This window comes from Prunus mume, linkage group LG3 (assembly GCF_029339155.1).
Source record: "Prunus mume cultivar Tortuosa linkage group LG3, ASM2933915v1, whole genome shotgun sequence".
In the NCBI taxonomy this organism is placed as follows: domain Eukaryota; kingdom Viridiplantae; phylum Streptophyta; class Magnoliopsida; order Rosales; family Rosaceae; genus Prunus; species Prunus mume.
Window position 1 is genome coordinate 1,085,152 of NC_142700.1, and position 17,084 is coordinate 1,102,235.

The 17,084-nt window shown below is 39.0% G+C and overlaps 3 protein-coding genes and 1 non-coding gene across 5 annotated transcripts; 3 read left to right on the plus strand and 1 right to left on the minus strand.

The window, feature by feature from the left end:
- The first annotated feature begins 802 nt into the window (after window positions 1-802).
- Window positions 803-3,786, plus strand: LOC103324546 (ankyrin repeat family protein). Its single transcript, XM_008226619.3, is given in 3 exon segments — window positions 803-2,290; window positions 2,292-2,516; window positions 3,219-3,786. Coding segments are annotated over 3 exon segments (1,899 nt in total). The 5' UTR covers window positions 803-1,024; the 3' UTR covers window positions 3,627-3,786.
- A 1,903-nt stretch (window positions 3,787-5,689) lies between these two features.
- LOC103324545 (uncharacterized) lies at window positions 5,690-6,597 on the plus strand. The gene is made up of 2 exons (XR_001677513.2): window positions 5,690-5,731; window positions 6,217-6,597. It is a non-coding gene; the product is annotated as an uncharacterized LOC103324545 (transcript).
- Window positions 6,598-6,738: 141 nt separating this feature from the next.
- On the minus strand, window positions 6,739-8,846 carry LOC103324544 (autophagy-related protein 8C-like). Its single transcript, XM_008226617.3, has 6 exons — window positions 8,705-8,846; window positions 8,501-8,563; window positions 7,683-7,738; window positions 7,563-7,615; window positions 7,014-7,132; window positions 6,739-6,934 (listed from the first exon to the last, which is right to left on the minus strand). Exons 2-6 carry the CDS (start codon window positions 8,535-8,537, stop codon window positions 6,840-6,842), a joined length of 360 nt encoding a protein of 119 aa, XP_008224839.1. The 5' UTR covers window positions 8,538-8,563; window positions 8,705-8,846; the 3' UTR covers window positions 6,739-6,839.
- Window positions 8,847-9,242: 396 nt separating this feature from the next.
- On the plus strand, window positions 9,243-11,407 carry LOC103324543 (autophagy-related protein 8-like). 2 transcript variants are annotated; one of them, XM_089048494.1, is made up of 9 exons: window positions 9,243-9,382; window positions 9,624-9,673; window positions 9,768-9,844; window positions 9,951-10,029; window positions 10,134-10,195; window positions 10,282-10,354; window positions 10,441-10,493; window positions 10,863-10,981; window positions 11,079-11,407. In XM_089048494.1, the coding sequence occupies exons 1-9, from the start codon at window positions 9,346-9,348 to the stop codon at window positions 11,189-11,191; spliced, it is 663 nt and encodes a 220-aa protein (XP_088904620.1). In that variant the 5' UTR covers window positions 9,243-9,345; the 3' UTR covers window positions 11,192-11,407. The 2 variants fall into 2 exon arrangements, with proteins under 2 accessions (XP_088904620.1, XP_008224837.2); XM_008226615.2 differs by having other exon boundaries at window positions 10,134-10,174.
- The last annotated feature ends 5,677 nt before the right edge of the window (window positions 11,408-17,084 follow it).

Consider the following 17,084-nt stretch of genomic DNA (forward strand, 5'->3'; position numbering starts at 1 on the left):
TTTATTTATTTATAATAAATACTTAATCATATTATTCATTTCCTACGCCAAAACTCTATACAAATTCTCTAATAATATCTCATATGAATAGTGGTTCTCATATCAATGGATGAAAACACCATAACTTTTTACAATGTCATTGCTCCTCTGTACTCAAATTCGACTTCCCCTCTTTCTAGATGAAATTAATTTTAAAGACTATCACTTTTTTTGAAAATAAAAAGATAACCAAACATTGAATTTGTAGAATGATTTTGATACCGCGGCCTGAAAACACCGACTATATATTTGGCGTATAAATTAAACAATAGTTTTTAGTACCAAAAATAAAAGAAGAAAAAGTTTGAAGTTGGTTGGTGGCTTGCTTTACTTTATCAGTTGCATCGTATGTGTCCACGGATTAGAGTGAAATTCGTTTGGATTTGGTCCAGCTTCACCCAAACACGCTCCCTCTGTCCTCTTCTCTCTCTGTGACAACAACAAACAAATTCACGACATACAGGCTTTTAGACGCTGACTTGACTACTCGCTCTCCGGCACCACATCAATGGGCCCCACAAATCATTCTGTAATTCCTCAGTTTTGAATATAGACAAAGGAACATAATTTATTTTTAAAGAAGATTAAATATATAAAATCACACGCACGTAACGTAACTGTTTATGTGTATGTCGTGAATTTGTAATTTAGTCGAACTTGATGATAAAAGACAAATCAAACACAAAGCAAAAAAGACAGAAATTCCAAGGACGAGGAGAAAAAACCAAACAAAACAAACGGAGGAGGAGGAAAAAGCACTTACATGGAAAGAAATATCCCCGACCCCTTGCCAGAAGCTTAGTATCAACAAAAGCCGTGCCGTTGAGCAGTACGGTTTTCGAAACCCAAATTCCTCCAAATGACGAAACTGCCACTCCGCCCTCTTCTCGTTCTCCCATAACATTCCATTCCCCTTTCCTTATCCAATTAAACACTCTCAAACTCTACTCTCCTTACGCAGTAACAGAGGCACCCAACGCAAACCATGTCCAAATCGTCGGCCACTTCCACCGCGTCGTGTCCGCCACTCAAACCCGACGACTATTCCCACAGCCCGGTCCACTACGCCGTCGTTTTAGCAGACCACACCACTCTCTCCCGAATCGTCGCCGCCCTTCCCAGACTCGCTGATCCCACTCAGATCCACACAGAGTCCGACTCGCTCTCTCATGAACGAACCGCCGACCAGATCTCAGCCGTACTCGACCGCCGCGACGTCCCCTACAGAGAAACGCCCCTCCACCTCGCTGTACGACTAAACGACGCCGTCTCCGCCAAAATACTTGCCTCCGCTGGCGCTGACGTCTCCCTTCAGAACTCCGCCGGCTGGAACCCCCTGCAGGAAGCCTTGTGTCGCCGGAGCTCCGACATAGCTCTAATTCTCCTCCGACTCCACCATCGCTCCGCTTGGGCCAAGTGGCGCCGCCGCCTGCCCCGTGTCATTGCCGTGCTCCGCAGAATGCGTGACTTTTACATGGAGATCTCGTTCCACTTCGAAAGCTCCGTCATTCCCTTCGTCGGTAAGATCGCTCCTTCCGATACGTACAAGATCTGGAAGCGCGACGGGAACTTGCGAGCCGACACGTCGTTGGCCGGCTTCGACGGCCTGAAGATCCAGCGCGCCGATCAGAGCTTTCTTTTCCTCGGCGACGGCGATCAAAGCCACGACGTTCCCTCGGGATCGTTACTCGTCTTGAATCGCGACGATCGGAAAATCTTCGACGCGTTCGAGAACGCAGGGTCTCCGATGAGCGAGTCCGATATTGCCGGTTTCTGCTCCCAAACGAGCGTGTATCGGCCCGGCATGGACGTGACCAAAGCCGAGCTCGTGGGAAGGACCAATTGGAGAAGGCAGGAGAAGACGGAGAGCGTCGGAGAATGGAAAGCTAGAGTTTTTGAAATTCACAACGTGTTGTTCAGCTTCCGCTCGAGAAAAGTCGCCAATGGAGATGCTGACGTGGCAGGGAGCGAGCAGGTGCTTCCTCTTGAGCTAGACGAAGACGACGATGGGTTTTTAGTGGCGGAGAATCCAAGCTTTGGAATTCCGGACGGTCGGAGGCACAGTAGTTTTGTGAAGGAAGACAGGGAGTTCGCGGCATTGGGAAGAAAAAGTGTCGACGTATCGTCAATGGCCGCGGCGGCGCCGCCAAGGAGGTCTATGGCGGCTCCGCCGAGGAGATCCATGGCGGCAGCTCCTCCGAGGAGGTCCATGGCTGCAGCTCCGCCGATGAGGCCCATGGCGGCAGCTCCGCCGAGGCCTATGGCGGCAGCTGCGGCCTATGCCGGCGCCGGTGCAGACTAAAGAGAAAGAGTACGTGAGGAGCTTGAGGCCGTCTGTATGGTTAACGGAGCAGTTTCCGCTGAAGACGGAGGAGCTCTTGCCGTTACTCGACATTCTGGCGAACAAGGTGAAGGCAGTGAGGAGGATGAGGGAGTTGCTCACCACCAAGTTCCCGCCAGGATCTTTTCCGGTGAAGGTAAGGACAACTTGGGCATTTCGAACTAATTGGGGCCCAGTCTTGATTGGGTGGGGTTTAATTGCCTGTGTGGGGTCATGGGTCTTCTTTTTTTTGTCTGTACTTTGCTTTGCTTTTTTTGGTGCTTTTTATGCTTGATGAGAGAGCCTTAAGCTGTTTAAGCAACGAGGGCTGACTTGAGCTTCGTGACAATTGAGAAACTGTAGCCTCACTCATACGGTCAGTCTCACGCCTTTGTGGATCCCACAAGTGAGAGCTTCGTCGCTTTCTCATCAGACCATTGGATGATACCATACGTTTTGGAGCTTTTTTTTGGGGCCTCTCTGGTCGGTGATTTGACTTGTACTGCTTACGATTGTCGGGTTCGTCATCCGACGGTGGTGGTAAAAGTGAGACCCGAACCATCCCGAGAATCCCAATCTTTACAGGCAGGCATTGGTTGTGGGCCCAATGATTTTGCTGACCACCAACCATTTTCAGGCAAATGACCAAACATAGAGTTTCTTTGACCCTTGACTCTGCCACGTCAACAGAACTCATGGAGAGCTGACGTGCCATATTCCCGGTCTTAACGGTTAACTGCCGATTGTGTGGATTTGTGTAGGAGACCAAAACAGACTAGTAGATTTAAAATTCATGTGGTACTTGAGTTTATGGATAAAAACGTAGCTTAGCTTATGGTTTTTGTTTGGTGTCGGACAGGTGGCGATACCGGTTGTCCCCACAGTGAGAGTGGTGATAACATTCACTAAGTTCGTCGAGCTCCCGCCAACCGAGCAGTTCTTCACTCCAATGTCAAGCCCCAGACAGTTTATCCACGAAGGACGAGGCCAGCACCAACATCTACAGCAGGAGGAGGAGGAGGAGGAGGAGCACAAGTACAAGTCACAGAAACCATCATCCTTGTCGTCGTCGACGTCGTGGCTGAGACGGAGCAGCAGCCAGTCGGGGTCCGGGAGCAAGCAGAACCACCAACCCCAACGCGGTGCTCCACCAGTAGCGCAAGACTCGTCCGACCCTTTTGCCATTCCTAGTGGCTATACGTGGACAAGTATCGAGGACAAGTCTCGCAAGATGAGGAAATCCAAGTCCATCAGGAGATCCAAGTGACTTGTGTAATCTTCCCAATTGAATTTGACACCATGAAATTTATGGAAATTAGTAGATAGATAGATAGATAGATTTTATTGATGAGGAGTGACGTCATTCGTGTGCTTTTTGTTTTTCTGAAAGTTGCATATATAAGATGATTGTAGATATGCCAATCTAATCTTCAGTCATTTTCTAAATGGAGTTTGGTTAATTAGCTAATAGAGTTGCGGGCCGCAACAAGATTTTTGGGTTTGGCTCCAATCCAATGATGTAGACTGATTTAGTAAAGTTGTTAATCCCCAATTTTGTGTTGTCTTCTGTGGCCTAATACCTCAAGCCAGTGATGTCACGTGTTTGCCGTTTGCTCAGCCTTCAAATCATTTGTTCCCCCAAACTAGAACAGTTATGGTGACTAAAGTACTCTCTCGACAGCACTCTTTTACTTTCCTCTGAAGACCATTAGTCATAAAGAACCCTAAAGATAAAGAGCAAAACTTAAAACATTTCAAGTTTCCAACACGAAATTTGTACTACGTTGTAATTTTCTCTATTTATATATATATATATATATATATCACTCTCTCTCTCTTTTGGTTTTGGTCTCTAGATTTATTTTCTTAGGTTGGGCCTAAATTTCATTGGTCACACAACTTAAATTGCATTCGAAATCTCTGCGTTCTTTCAAATGTGTTTGCTTTTTTGCCGTGGCGTGTTCCCGGTCTTAATGATTAGGAGAGGAAAGGAAAGAGAGGAGAAAAACTTACATTTTCCATGTTTCATACTCCTCCATCTTTCTTCACACGTTACATGGAAATTTTACTTGAAAGAGAGTGAGAAGACTCAGAGGAGACCAAACTATTATATTTGATTTGATATAAAATGATATTCTTGTCGGTAATTGACTTACGGACAACTAAGCTCACCTTATGGTGTTGTTTGGTGGGACAGGCAACAAGCAATGCTGGTGGATGAGCTCCCTCCAACTGATCAACAAATTATCTGCACTCCAATGTCAAAGCCCAAGACAATTTGTCCATGAAGGTTGGGCTCCCCTCACTCATTCTTGGCGAAGCAACGTCCGGACTTCTACCACATCTTGAAATTTCGCATGAAATGAACTCCTACCTGCCCCGTTTTCTCTCTCTTCAGAAGTGAAGCTACAATCAAGCAACATGTTTTTCCAACGGATTTTGATACCAACTAATTTTGTATTGATTTAGTAAAATTGTTGATCCCATAGTTTTGTTTTATTTGGAGCAATTAGTCACCTGATCATGTCTTTCTCTTTGCTAAGTATTCATTTTTTAATCAATTGTGTGCCCAACTCCAACACACAAGACAAGTCTCTTGACAGAACTGGTTCGCCGATTGTCTTTGAAAGTTCCGTGACAGGCTTGGAGCCAAGGGAGTGATGACATACAAACACGGTACAAAAGATTCTTGTTCACTCATAATAATACCCAAATGGGCTAAATCTATGGCCTTGAATGCTTGGCTGATATGAAGGCAATGCAGCGACCAAAGGGTAAAACAAATTAGTTATGTTGGATATAAGAATTCACATTAGATATAGAAATGACTTGGTCATCTTGAATTCATTATCCTACACTTGAAGCAGTCAATTATTGAGCATTTGCACATTTGGTTGACCAGCTAAACTCAGAAAAGCAAATACCCCTCATTTGGAGCCCCAAAGTGCTACGGGGCTCATTTGAGATATCTATGTGCCCCGAAGCGCCACGGAGCTTATTAGGATGAGATGATGCGTCTTGAGTTGAGAACTGAGATGCCTTGTTCGTTAAGGAAAAAGATGCTCTGCCTCTCTGCCTATGCCTCTGCACGTCTAGGAATCTAGAATGGAAATGGTGGTGATGATTGTTGATAGCACAATGAAGGGAAAATGCCAAACGATGCTTTGCTTCACTGGATGGAAACCAACCAGTGAGTTGGCAAGTCCTTTAAAAAAGGTGTATATATTGAGGTGACAGACAGCCCACCCATCCCATGTGGCCCCTTGTTTCTTTTATTGAGCAGCTTCAAAGGTCTCTAAATACAACTGCAACTCGCTAGTGTTCTTGGTTAACTCCACCAGCTTTCTAAATCTACACGCTATCTAAAACCAGGTACTCTCTCTCTCTCTCTCTCTCTCTGAAATAATGGCTATCTTGATTTGCTGTTTGAAGGGTTTAAATCCTCTGTTTGTTTGCTACCAGCATAGCCTTGGAATGTTAATTGTTGTTGTTGTTGTCTTTTCTTTGCTTTCATAAAGGATGATGTGGGGAGTTATGGTTTGCCTGCGAATCTTCTTTGATTTTGATAAAAAGCCTTCCTATAAACTCTTAGATTCCATGATGAGTTCAGATCCATCTTCCACTGGTAATCAAAGAAAATGTGAAAACCAGATAGATGTCTCTGCATCTTTTGAATGTGGTTTGCCTTCGTCTGTTAAGAGTTTTCTACACTAACATGTCATATTGGTTGAAATCATATAAACACGTATAGATCTCCCTTTGAGTTGCTATGACATCAACTTTTGGATTTCATTTTGGATGGATGGTGATGGTAAATTTGTATCCCCCTTAAATTATTATACATGTTTATGGAACAGAGTGGTTGGAGACTTTGAGAGAATGGCAACAGAAGCACCGGGGTGGGCCGACCAATGGGGTGCCGGTGGCATCGGTGCCCTGGAGGATGGAGACAACACCAAAGCCACAGAAAACAGCAGCAACAACAAGAAGGCAGATACCAAGTCTGGATTAGGCAAAGCCAAGGTGGCTGCAATGGCTGGCGCAGAAAAGATCAAAAATGGGACATCCAATGGTATCAAATGGATCAAAAATCAGTGCCAGAAAAAAAAACCCTCTAAACCAGTAAACTAAATTGTCGACCTTAATAGATTGTATCCAGAGCCGTCATATATCTGGAAGTCAATTGTTTGTTGTTAAATGGCGGTTGTGTTTTATTCTATACCATTGATTGAAGGCCAGGACGGGACTCTGATTTCTTTTTCCTTTTTTCAGGCAACTTTATTTCATGCCTAATTCATCCAAAACAATCTCAATCCTAAGTAACGACCATTAGAAACAAAGATAACTGGAAATTTATCAAATTAGTTAAAACCCAAAAATTATAATCCCCAGAAATTCAATAAAATAAAATAATAATTAGTTCCATCATCATGTTAATGCCAATAATTTACATTTGCTAAATTCTATTTACAGTTTTGCTTTAAAAGGAACCAAAGACATTCTCTCCACTGTAGGTCAAGTAAAGAAATCCATCTTCATCCTTGTTTTCCTCATAAATGGTAGACATCACGGCAGCTGTAACATAGGAAGAAATATTAAGGCCACAACTTTGGAACAAGATCTTATGACTAAAAACAAATGAATTGCAACTGACCAGTTGGAGGGAGAGTATTCTTGACAAAGACGAATATAGCCTTCTCTGCCTCGAGCTTGATCCTCTTCCGGACAACATAAACAAACTGTCCAACACTAAGATCAGCCGGGACAAGGTATCTGCAGAGAATAACAAAATAGCAGCACACGGTTAAGAACCCCTTGATCTTAGAGAAGCTATATGAACACTATGAACTTGGAGTTTTCCTTTCTATTAATAAGTACATTTTCAATCAGGTATGCAAATGTTATATTTGGTAGGAAGACTTAGTTACTTAGGTAACCAATTCATGCAAAAACAATGATCAGGACCATTCCTAACCACTCCTAGAACTTCATTTAAGATGCCAACCAAACCGCTCTTCAACACAAATCTTTTTGGTAAAAGTTCCAATTCTAAATCAGATAGACATGACTACGACCACCACATCGCATGTGCACTTCAAAATGAACAACTTACACTATACAAACATAAAATGTACTAATACAGAGGATATATAAGAAACACAGATATGAAGAGAATTAAGGCAGAAGGGAATTGGAAACTAACTTTTTCTTGTCAATGTCGGGAATGTTGCTCTTTGCAGCCTTCTCCACAATCACCTGCATGGAGACTCAAATTAGAACAGAGCATCCCCTGTAAACATATTTGATCCAGTAAAATTCTTACCGGTATTCTGTCAGGATACTTCTCCCTGATACGACCAGCTTCTGCTTGTCTCCTTTCTGAAATAGTTTAGTCCAAACTATCAGAGCAGAAACATATGAAAAACAAAAGTTTGAAAAAAGACAACAAAAAACTAAGGCACGTTTGATAACCATTTCAATTTTAGTTTTTAGTTTTCATTTTTTGTGTTATAGTATAGAGAAAATGAGAGTGAGAATGAGAGTGAGGATGAGAGTGAGGATGAAAGGAGATGGGTGGGAGTAGTAAAAAAAGTGAAAACAAAAACTTGAAAGTGAAAACAATTTCAAATAGATTTCAATTTTTAGTTTTTGTTACTTCTCCATCCCATCTCCCTCTCAATCTCATTCTCGCTTTCATTATCCGTCAATTTCCTCTATAATCTAGCACAAAAAATGAAAAGTAAAAACTAGAATTGAAATGGTTATCAAAGGGGCCCTAATTATTCAAAAAATTAAACAGACAATCTTTTCACAAAGAAGAAAAACAAAAAATTCAGCCTTTAGCAAAAAAAAAGTTGGACTATTTAGAATCCCACGACTTAATTCCATCTAGCAAACAAGCAATGGATAATACCAAAATTTAAATAATACCAAACACAAGCAATGGATAAAAAGCCGAACTTTTGTTTATCAAAAGAAAAAGGGAAAAAAAGCGAACTTTATCTGCAAAACAGCCTCCATTATTCAGGTTCATTAAGTAGACATCAAAGACTACCACCACATACTAAAAGAAACCAACCAAAATAGGGGGATATGTGTATTGCACAAATAACATAATTAACCAAAAGCTAAAAAACAAACCCAGAGAATGGTCAAGCTTGAACGAGTTTTTGTCCATGGCGAAATTCCCACTGCGATTGTTCTCTGCAAATTTCAAACAACGAAACATCACAACCGCACCGCACAAAAAGTCCCTCTTACCCAAAAATTGTATAACAAGAGCAAACACAAGTATGATAAGAAAACGATTGAGAATTATGTTTTACACGAAAGAAAAAAACATACCAAACACGAAAGGGGAATCGATTATGGTTTTGGGGATTGATGAATTGATTGGTTGAGGACTGGGAAAAGAAGAGAGAGGGTCAAAATCAAACAGAGAAGGACAGAATTATTGGAGGCAACGAATGGTATATATATATACACAATATATAAATTAAGGGTTTAGTATCGGGGAAGAGACTTGTTGGAGGTTCCTTTCCGATTCGAACACGAAATCCATACTTGTAGTCTTCTCTATCTATATCTCTTCTTGATTCGGCGTGTCGCAGGCAAACTCTCTCTGGGTCCGTCCGAGTCACCAAAGCGACGCCGTTTACACTTGTAACTTATATAACTATTTTCCTAAAATCTTGATTTTTATTTTTAAAAAAGGAAAAAAATTCGGAAATTTCGTTGAGAATCAGTAAATATGATAATTAATATTCTTGCTGACCAAGTTATGTACACGTGTTAAGTTTTAGCGTACCAAATTTAGTGAACATATGATTCTTTCCTATCCCTCGCAACCAATCAATTCTTTCCCCAAAAAATTGAAACTTACATAACAATTCTTCAATTCCCAAAACCCCTAAACCCTTTACTTTTTCGTGACATACCTTAGCCACGCTTATTTGCAGAGAAGAGTCAGAGGTTGGAATTGCGACATGGCAGAAAGCTCTCTCAAGAACGAATGTTGTCAGGGTTTGTTTTTTGTTTGCTTTGGTTCAATATGTTTGGATGTTTCATTCTATTTGGTGTGAATTATTGTATTTAACTTTTTCCGTTTGATGGAATAATACTCTAGGGTTCTAAAACGTCGACCTTTTTTTCTGGCAGAATTTTTCTTTTCATGCAAAATGCTGCGGTTGATGGTGATTATGGTTTGTTTTTGTTTAACGTTTCTTTCTCATCTGTTTTCTTGTGCTGGTTTTGGACAATTCAGATATTTTAGAAAGGATGCAAACAGTAGAGATCAATTCAGATCCTGCACCAGTAAGAATTTCACTGAATCAGCTAGATATGTTCACTTCCTTCTAGGCAGGCATTAAGTGGAAATTTTATGTTCTAAATTTGAGTCTTTATGCAGATGGTTGTGAAGAATGCTGCCGCTGCTGCTTCCCTGCGTGTCATTCCTGACATTAATAAGAAGAAGAAGAAGAAGAAGTTTGCTACCAATTCCTCTTGTGCTTTAATTCTCTTGATTCGTATTGCCACAATAATGGAACAAGAATATTGTTCGCCCTTTCATTTATTTATTTTTTATGTTCAGGAAACCGACAATAGAAATATCTCTGGTTAGAGCTAGACTTTTAGACTATTGGAATATGAGGCGCGTGGGGAAGCATGCGGTGAGAATTTCATTGAATTAAGTAGTTTTACTGCCTATGGCTATGTCATTCAGTGGAAATATATACTCTGTTCTAACTTGAGCCTCATGCATCTGATTGTGCAGAAGGCTGCAAGCAGTGAAATTCCTGGCTCTGATGGGAGGAAGTTAGTTGCAATTCCCGTGTGGTTTGATTATCTTTCTTTTTTTTTGGGTACGGCTACAGTGGAATAGGATTATATCTTTTTCGCTTATGCTTTTGATTTGTGTTCAGGGATCTGAGGGCTAGTACTGAAAAACATATAGACCCTTGGCTTTTGAGGGTGACGGACCCAGATTGTGTACCAGTAAGAATTTCACTGCATTAAATATGTTTACTTTGTATGGATGCATTCGATGGTTATACTTTGTTTTAATTTGAGCTTCCGTGCAGGTGGCTGTGGAGAAGGATGCAAGGAGTGATATTGCTGAGATTGACGTGAAGAAGTTAGTTGCCAATTCAATTCCCTTGTACTTTAAGTATATCTTGATTTGATTTATTGCTAACATACCATGGAATAGAAATGTTCTCTTTTTGTTTGTTCTTTTGATATATATATATATATATTTATATGTTCAGAAACCGTTCAGGAAAAACAGAAGATGTATATATGCTGTTGTGTTTTTGTTGCAAATAAAGTCGTGCATTTTAAAGTGTACATGCAGTTTATGCTTACATAGATTATAGATACGATGTAGTGTTCAATTTGTACATTTAAACGTACTTACGTTATTACAACAAAGTCAAACTCCAAGTTCAATTTGTGTTGATAATTAACGTTATCTCAAATGAAGATTTTGTTTATCTGATTGCAGGTACCTTGTCCCTAAGGATGCACTTCTTGAAGATTTTATTGCTTATGTTCGGATGTGGATCTTTCTAAAGAAAAAAAAACCTATATTTGTCTTCTTCAAAAACACTGTACCTCCTACGGGTGAGATGCGCATGCAACTCCTTTATTAAAATAGGCATATATATAATAATGGTATCTTCGTTCCCAACTCTCCTTTGTCTTTCAATGAATGTTACAGGTGCCTCTATGGGTGCAATTGATGAGGAAAATATGGGTGAAGATGGATTTCTTCACATGACCTACAGTGGGAATGATACCTTCAGCTACTGTGGGAATGATGTGACCTGTTGATTATTTATAGTCTATCCTCCTGATCTTGAGATCAATGGGCTAGCTTATTATGGTGCTATAAGTATTTATTTTTTTGACATCGCAGGGGATTTTCGTGTATGGAGTGGAAATATTTGAATGATTTGCTAGTAATGTTTATGTGGATGGATGTTGGATCAGGGAATTCTAATGTCATTTGGTTGCCGTGGTTGCCTTTTAGTTAAAAGCTTTATCGGATTTTGCATGTGATCAATCTCCGACGATCTGGTGCCCCAAGTTTATGAGCTGCAAATTCAAAGTATCTTTCACATCATTGGATGTATTCTTTTGGGTCAAGTATCATTGGATACATTCTTGGAATGCCATCTTAGAATATCCAAGCCACAATAAAATGGGACATAAACTTTATGGGGCACAGGGCATAATTCTGGATAGATGTGCCAGGTTTGGGTGTCCACAAGGCAGGCTTTTGGAACACACAGAACATCCCATTCCATTTACACGTTGTGCAAAATTAAATGCATTGAGATGAAATTGCATCCATATTTGAATATTTCTATTTAGTAGCAAGCCTGGCGGGCTGGGTGATAGCATAAGGCCCCCAAAAAAAAGCATTTTGTGTGAAACTAATGTTTTTGAATTTTTTTGGGTCCTTTTCTTTTTCTTTCATATGAGGGTTTTTTTTTTTTTTATTTTTTATTTTAAACTTAAACTAACCTACTTATCACCTCAGTTTGAAACTTTTTATTATAATTTTTGTTCAAAATGAGGCAAGTGTTAAACAAAAAAGCCCTCATTTTTCATTTTTGCCTAAAGCCTCCAAAAACAATGAATTGGCCTTAAGCCACACCACTCCAAATGATGTTTAATTTATCTCACCATTACCATATAATAAAGCATCAAGCAAGTTTGCTACAAGTAATAAACTACTAAGCCAGAGACAGAGAGAAGTGAATGTGAACAGAAACATTATGAACACTGGGTCATATTTTATCCAAAAAACGTTTAAGTTGGTTTACAAAACCAACTATTAAACCAGAGGCAGAGAGAAGTTGTGAATGTGAATAGGGAAATTAAAAACGCTACCAAAGGTCATATCCCACCAGAATTCTTAAGTTATTTGGAAATACTTGAATGGCACGCAATGAATCAGACCACCGTAAGAGGAGGAGCTGGAACCATCCTTTAATTACAAATCCGGCAAATAGTAATCTTCCTTTGTTAATCCTCAAGGCTAACATCACAATATACTAATGAGTTGCTGAGATTGACATGAAGAAGTTAGTTGCAAATTCAATTCCCTTGTACTTTAAGTATATCTTGATTTGTTTTATTGCTACCATACCATGGAATATAAATGTTTTAATTCCATACACCTTAGGCTCTCGTCCATAATGGTAATGGACTAAAGTTTATTTTGCCCACCAAGTATTATTTACTATCATCATCATCAACTATCCTAACAACCTCCACTCTTTTACTCAGAGCATCATCACTATAATCAATATTAGTTTCATCCCCATGATGAGGGGTCTCCACTGCTTCTATTTCCTCTCCAACATGGATAATAAGACAATAGATTAAATAATACAGTAGGCTCATCGTTGAGTTGCTTCCAAGTTAGTGTTGAATCATCCAACAAAATAATAGTACGAATATTCTCGTCAAAATCGTCTAAGTTTTCAAAATGATAATATTTAAACATGTACCAAGTCCTTCTGAATAATACTTAAAACCATACTCCGCCATATATAAACAACCATGTTGGATCATAAAATATTTTATATCCTCTCTAACTCCTCCGCATTCATATAGTCTCAAGGGTCCAAAAACCCAATCTATTGCGATGCTCCATCAATTGTCCTAAATACCTACACATAGTGAAGGTCTAAATCCTCAATTATGTTTTTGTTGTTGCAAATGAAGTTGTGCATTTTAAAGTGTACATGCAGTTTATGCTTACATAGATTATAGATAGGATGTATTCATGTGTTCAATTTGTGCATTTAGACATACTTAAGTTATTACTACAAAGTCAAACTCCAAATTCAATTTGTGCTGGTAATTAACGTTCTCTCAATTGAAGATTTTGTTTCTCTTACCGCAGGTACCTTGTCCCTAAGGATGCACTTTTTGGAGATTTTGTTGATTATGTTTTGATGTGGATCTTTCCAAGCCGAGCTACCACACTTAGTAATGTCCTCCGCATATCCAGCCCAAAGTCTTTTCATCACCTTACAATACTTGGCACCATACACCTCCAACTTTCATCCATAACGGTAATGACTAAAGTTTATTTTGCTCACCAGGTGTTCTTGACTATCATCATCATCAACTATGCTAACAACATCCACCTTTTTACTCTGACCATCATCACTATAATAAATATCAGTTTCATCCCAATGATGATAGGTCCTCCACTGCATCCATTTTCTCTCCAACATAGATAATAATACAATATACTAGATGATCCAGTGGGCTCATCATTGAGTTTCTTCCAAGTTAGTGTTGAATCATCCAACAAAATAACAGTACGAGTATCCTCATCAAAATTGTCTAAGTTTTCAAAATAATAATATTAAAACATGTACCAAGTCCTTCCAGACTAATACTTAAAACCATATTCCACCATATATAAACAACCATGTAGGATCATAAATCATCCGCATGAGAGAAAACATTAGGTTCGTAGAAGAAAGCACCTTGTAACTCGAAGTCCATAACCTCATCTCACAACATCTTATTTATGTCTACTACCATTTCGAGGACATTTGGCATGTGTCTAAAGTAGGTGATGCGGAATGTATATCTATTAAACTTTCGTCTAAGGATAACCTTCACCCACAATTCCATGGTAGGTGTGCTGCCACATTGAGCATAATCACGCACAAATACCACCCGATACTTGCTCTCATGCGATATTATTTGTATAACATGCAGTGACATAAATTCACTCGGAGGAGGAATTGAAGTCATCTCCATCACCTCCACCGTCATTGGAACCAATTCCATCACCACATGCTCCTTCATCCCCGATATCATCTTCTCCTTCATCTCTTCATCCCCGATGTCATCTTCTCTTTCATCCCCTGGTATCATCCTCTCCTTCATCTCTATTATTGTCACTCAAATCCATGTCATCCTCGCTGGCATGAGCCTTAGAGTCATCTACATCCATATCTTCACCTTCAATTATGCCCTCCATATGAAAGTAATCTAATAAGCAGAATATATATATATATATATATAAGTGGAGAAAACACAAGTACATTCTGAATCCTTTAAAAAAAAAAAAAAAAAAACTAACCATCTTCATTAGCTTTACTCAAACTTTGGATCATAACATATTTAATCATCCGCTCAAACTCCTCCACATTCATATAGTTCCAAGGGTCCAAAAACCCAATCTATTGTGATGCTCCATCAATTGTCCGAAACACCCACACATAGTGAAGGTCTAAATCTTCCATTATGTTATGTTTTTTATAAACTACAGATAGCCACTTAAAAACTTCATCCCAATCCATATCAAATATACAAATATACAAAGATTTGTTCAATTTTGATGATTATCCTTTCTAAGATACCTCATGATATATTTGGTGGTCAATGGCGTTTAACGCAATATTGCACTTGTATCCATAAGGAGATTTTGAACTCCATTTTCTAGTTGTTATGAATTATTGTAATAATTAATCATGTGTAGCACCAAGCATAGATTGGATTATTGTCAAACTTATCTGGATCCTCATCGGGAGAACTCTAAAGGTTGTCTACATCAAGTCTCATATCTTCTTCCTCCAAATCAAAAGAACCAAATTTAAAAAAGAAACATAAAAATTAACGCAAGTGAAATTGATAAGTATATCACATAATAAAACAAACATAAAAATAAACTACTAAATTGCTATCTTGTGTGAGGTGTATGTTAATGTCCTCGTAGGCGAACACCCATTCTAGCTGCCCAAAACAACATTATCCCATGACATGTTGGTTATATCCACCTCAATGTAGTGTATATGCATCTAGTCTTTAGAATATATTATACAAAATTCATTAAGCATGAGATCTTTCTTGATTTCACTAAGGATATTTTTCGCCTGCTCATGTACGGGAGTTGAGCGACCACAATCAGCAAAGTCCTCAGCATATTCAGCCCAAAGTTTTTTTTATATCACCTTACAATACTTAGCACCATATACCTCTAACTCTCATCCATAACGGTAATGACTAAGGTTTATTTTGCTCACTAAGTATTCTTGACTATCATCATCATCAACTATCCTGACAACCTCTACCATTTTACTCAGACCATCATTACTATAATTACAATATTAGTTTCATCCCCATGATGATAGATACTCCACTACATCCATTTTCTCTCCAACATAAATAATAATACAATAAGCTAGATGATACATTAGGCTCATCATTGTGTTCCTTCAAATTAATGTCGAATCATCCAACAAAATAATAGTGTGATTATCTTTGTCAAAGTTTTCAAAATGATAATCCTCAAACATGTACTAAGTGTTTCATGAATAATACTTAAAATCATAGTCCGCCATATATAAACAATCCATGTTGGATCATAACATATTTAATCATCCGCATGAGAGCAAGCATCAAGTTCGTAGATGAGTGTACCTTGTAACTCGGAGTCCATCACCTAATCCCATGACATCCTACTTATGTCTACTACCATTTCAGGGACATTTGGCGTGTATCTAAAGTAGGTGATGCGAAATTTATCTTCGTTAAACTTTCATCTAAGGATACCATTCACACGCAGTTCTACGGCAGGTACACTGCCACACTCAGGGTAATCACGCACAAATCCCACCCGATACTTGCTCTCACGCAATATTACTCGTATGACAAGTAGTGACATAAGATCACTGTCGGAGGAGGAACTGAAGCCATCTTCATCACTTCCACTGCCATTGGAACCATTTCCATCACCACCTGCTTCTTCATCCCCGATATCATCTTCTCATTCATCCAAGTATCATCATCTCCTTCATCTTCTTTGTTGTCACACAAATCCATGTAACCTAATAAGTATAAGTACATTTTGAATCCTTTAAAATAAAAAATAAATATATTTTAAAAAAAAGGAACGAACCATCTTTATTAGCTATGCTCCAACTTTGGATCATAACATATTTAATCATCCGCTCCAACTTCTCCGCATTCATATAGTACCAAACATCCAAAAACCCAATCTATCTCATCCATAATAGTCATAACGAAGGTTTATTTTGCCCACTAAGTAGACTATCATAATCCTCAACTATTCTGACAACCAAAACCATTTTACTCGGACCGTTAATTATCTTGACAACTTAAATCATTTTACTCGGACCATCATTACTATAATCAATATCTATTTCATCCCCTACGATGATGGGTACTCCACTATATCTATTTCCTCTCCAACATAAATAATAATACAATAAGCTAGATGATACATTAGGCTCATCATTGTGTTCCTTCGAAATTAATTTTGAATTATCCAACAAAATAATAGTGTGATTATCTTTGTCAAAGTTTTCAAAATAATATTCCTCAAACATGTACAAAGTGCTTCATAAATAATACTTAAAATCATAGTCCGTCATATATAAACAATCATGTTGGATCATAATATATTTAACCATCCAAATGACAGCAAGCATCAGGTTCGTAAACGAAAGCACCTTGTAACTCGGAGTTCATAACCTCATCTCACGACATCCTATTTATGTCTACTACCATTTCGGGAACATTTGGCGTGTGTCTAAAATAAGTGATGCGGAATGTATTTCTGTTAAATTTGCGTCTAATGATAACCTTCACCCGCAGTTCTATGGCAGGTAAACTACTACATTCAACGTAATCACGCACAAATCCCATATGATGTTTGCTCTCATGC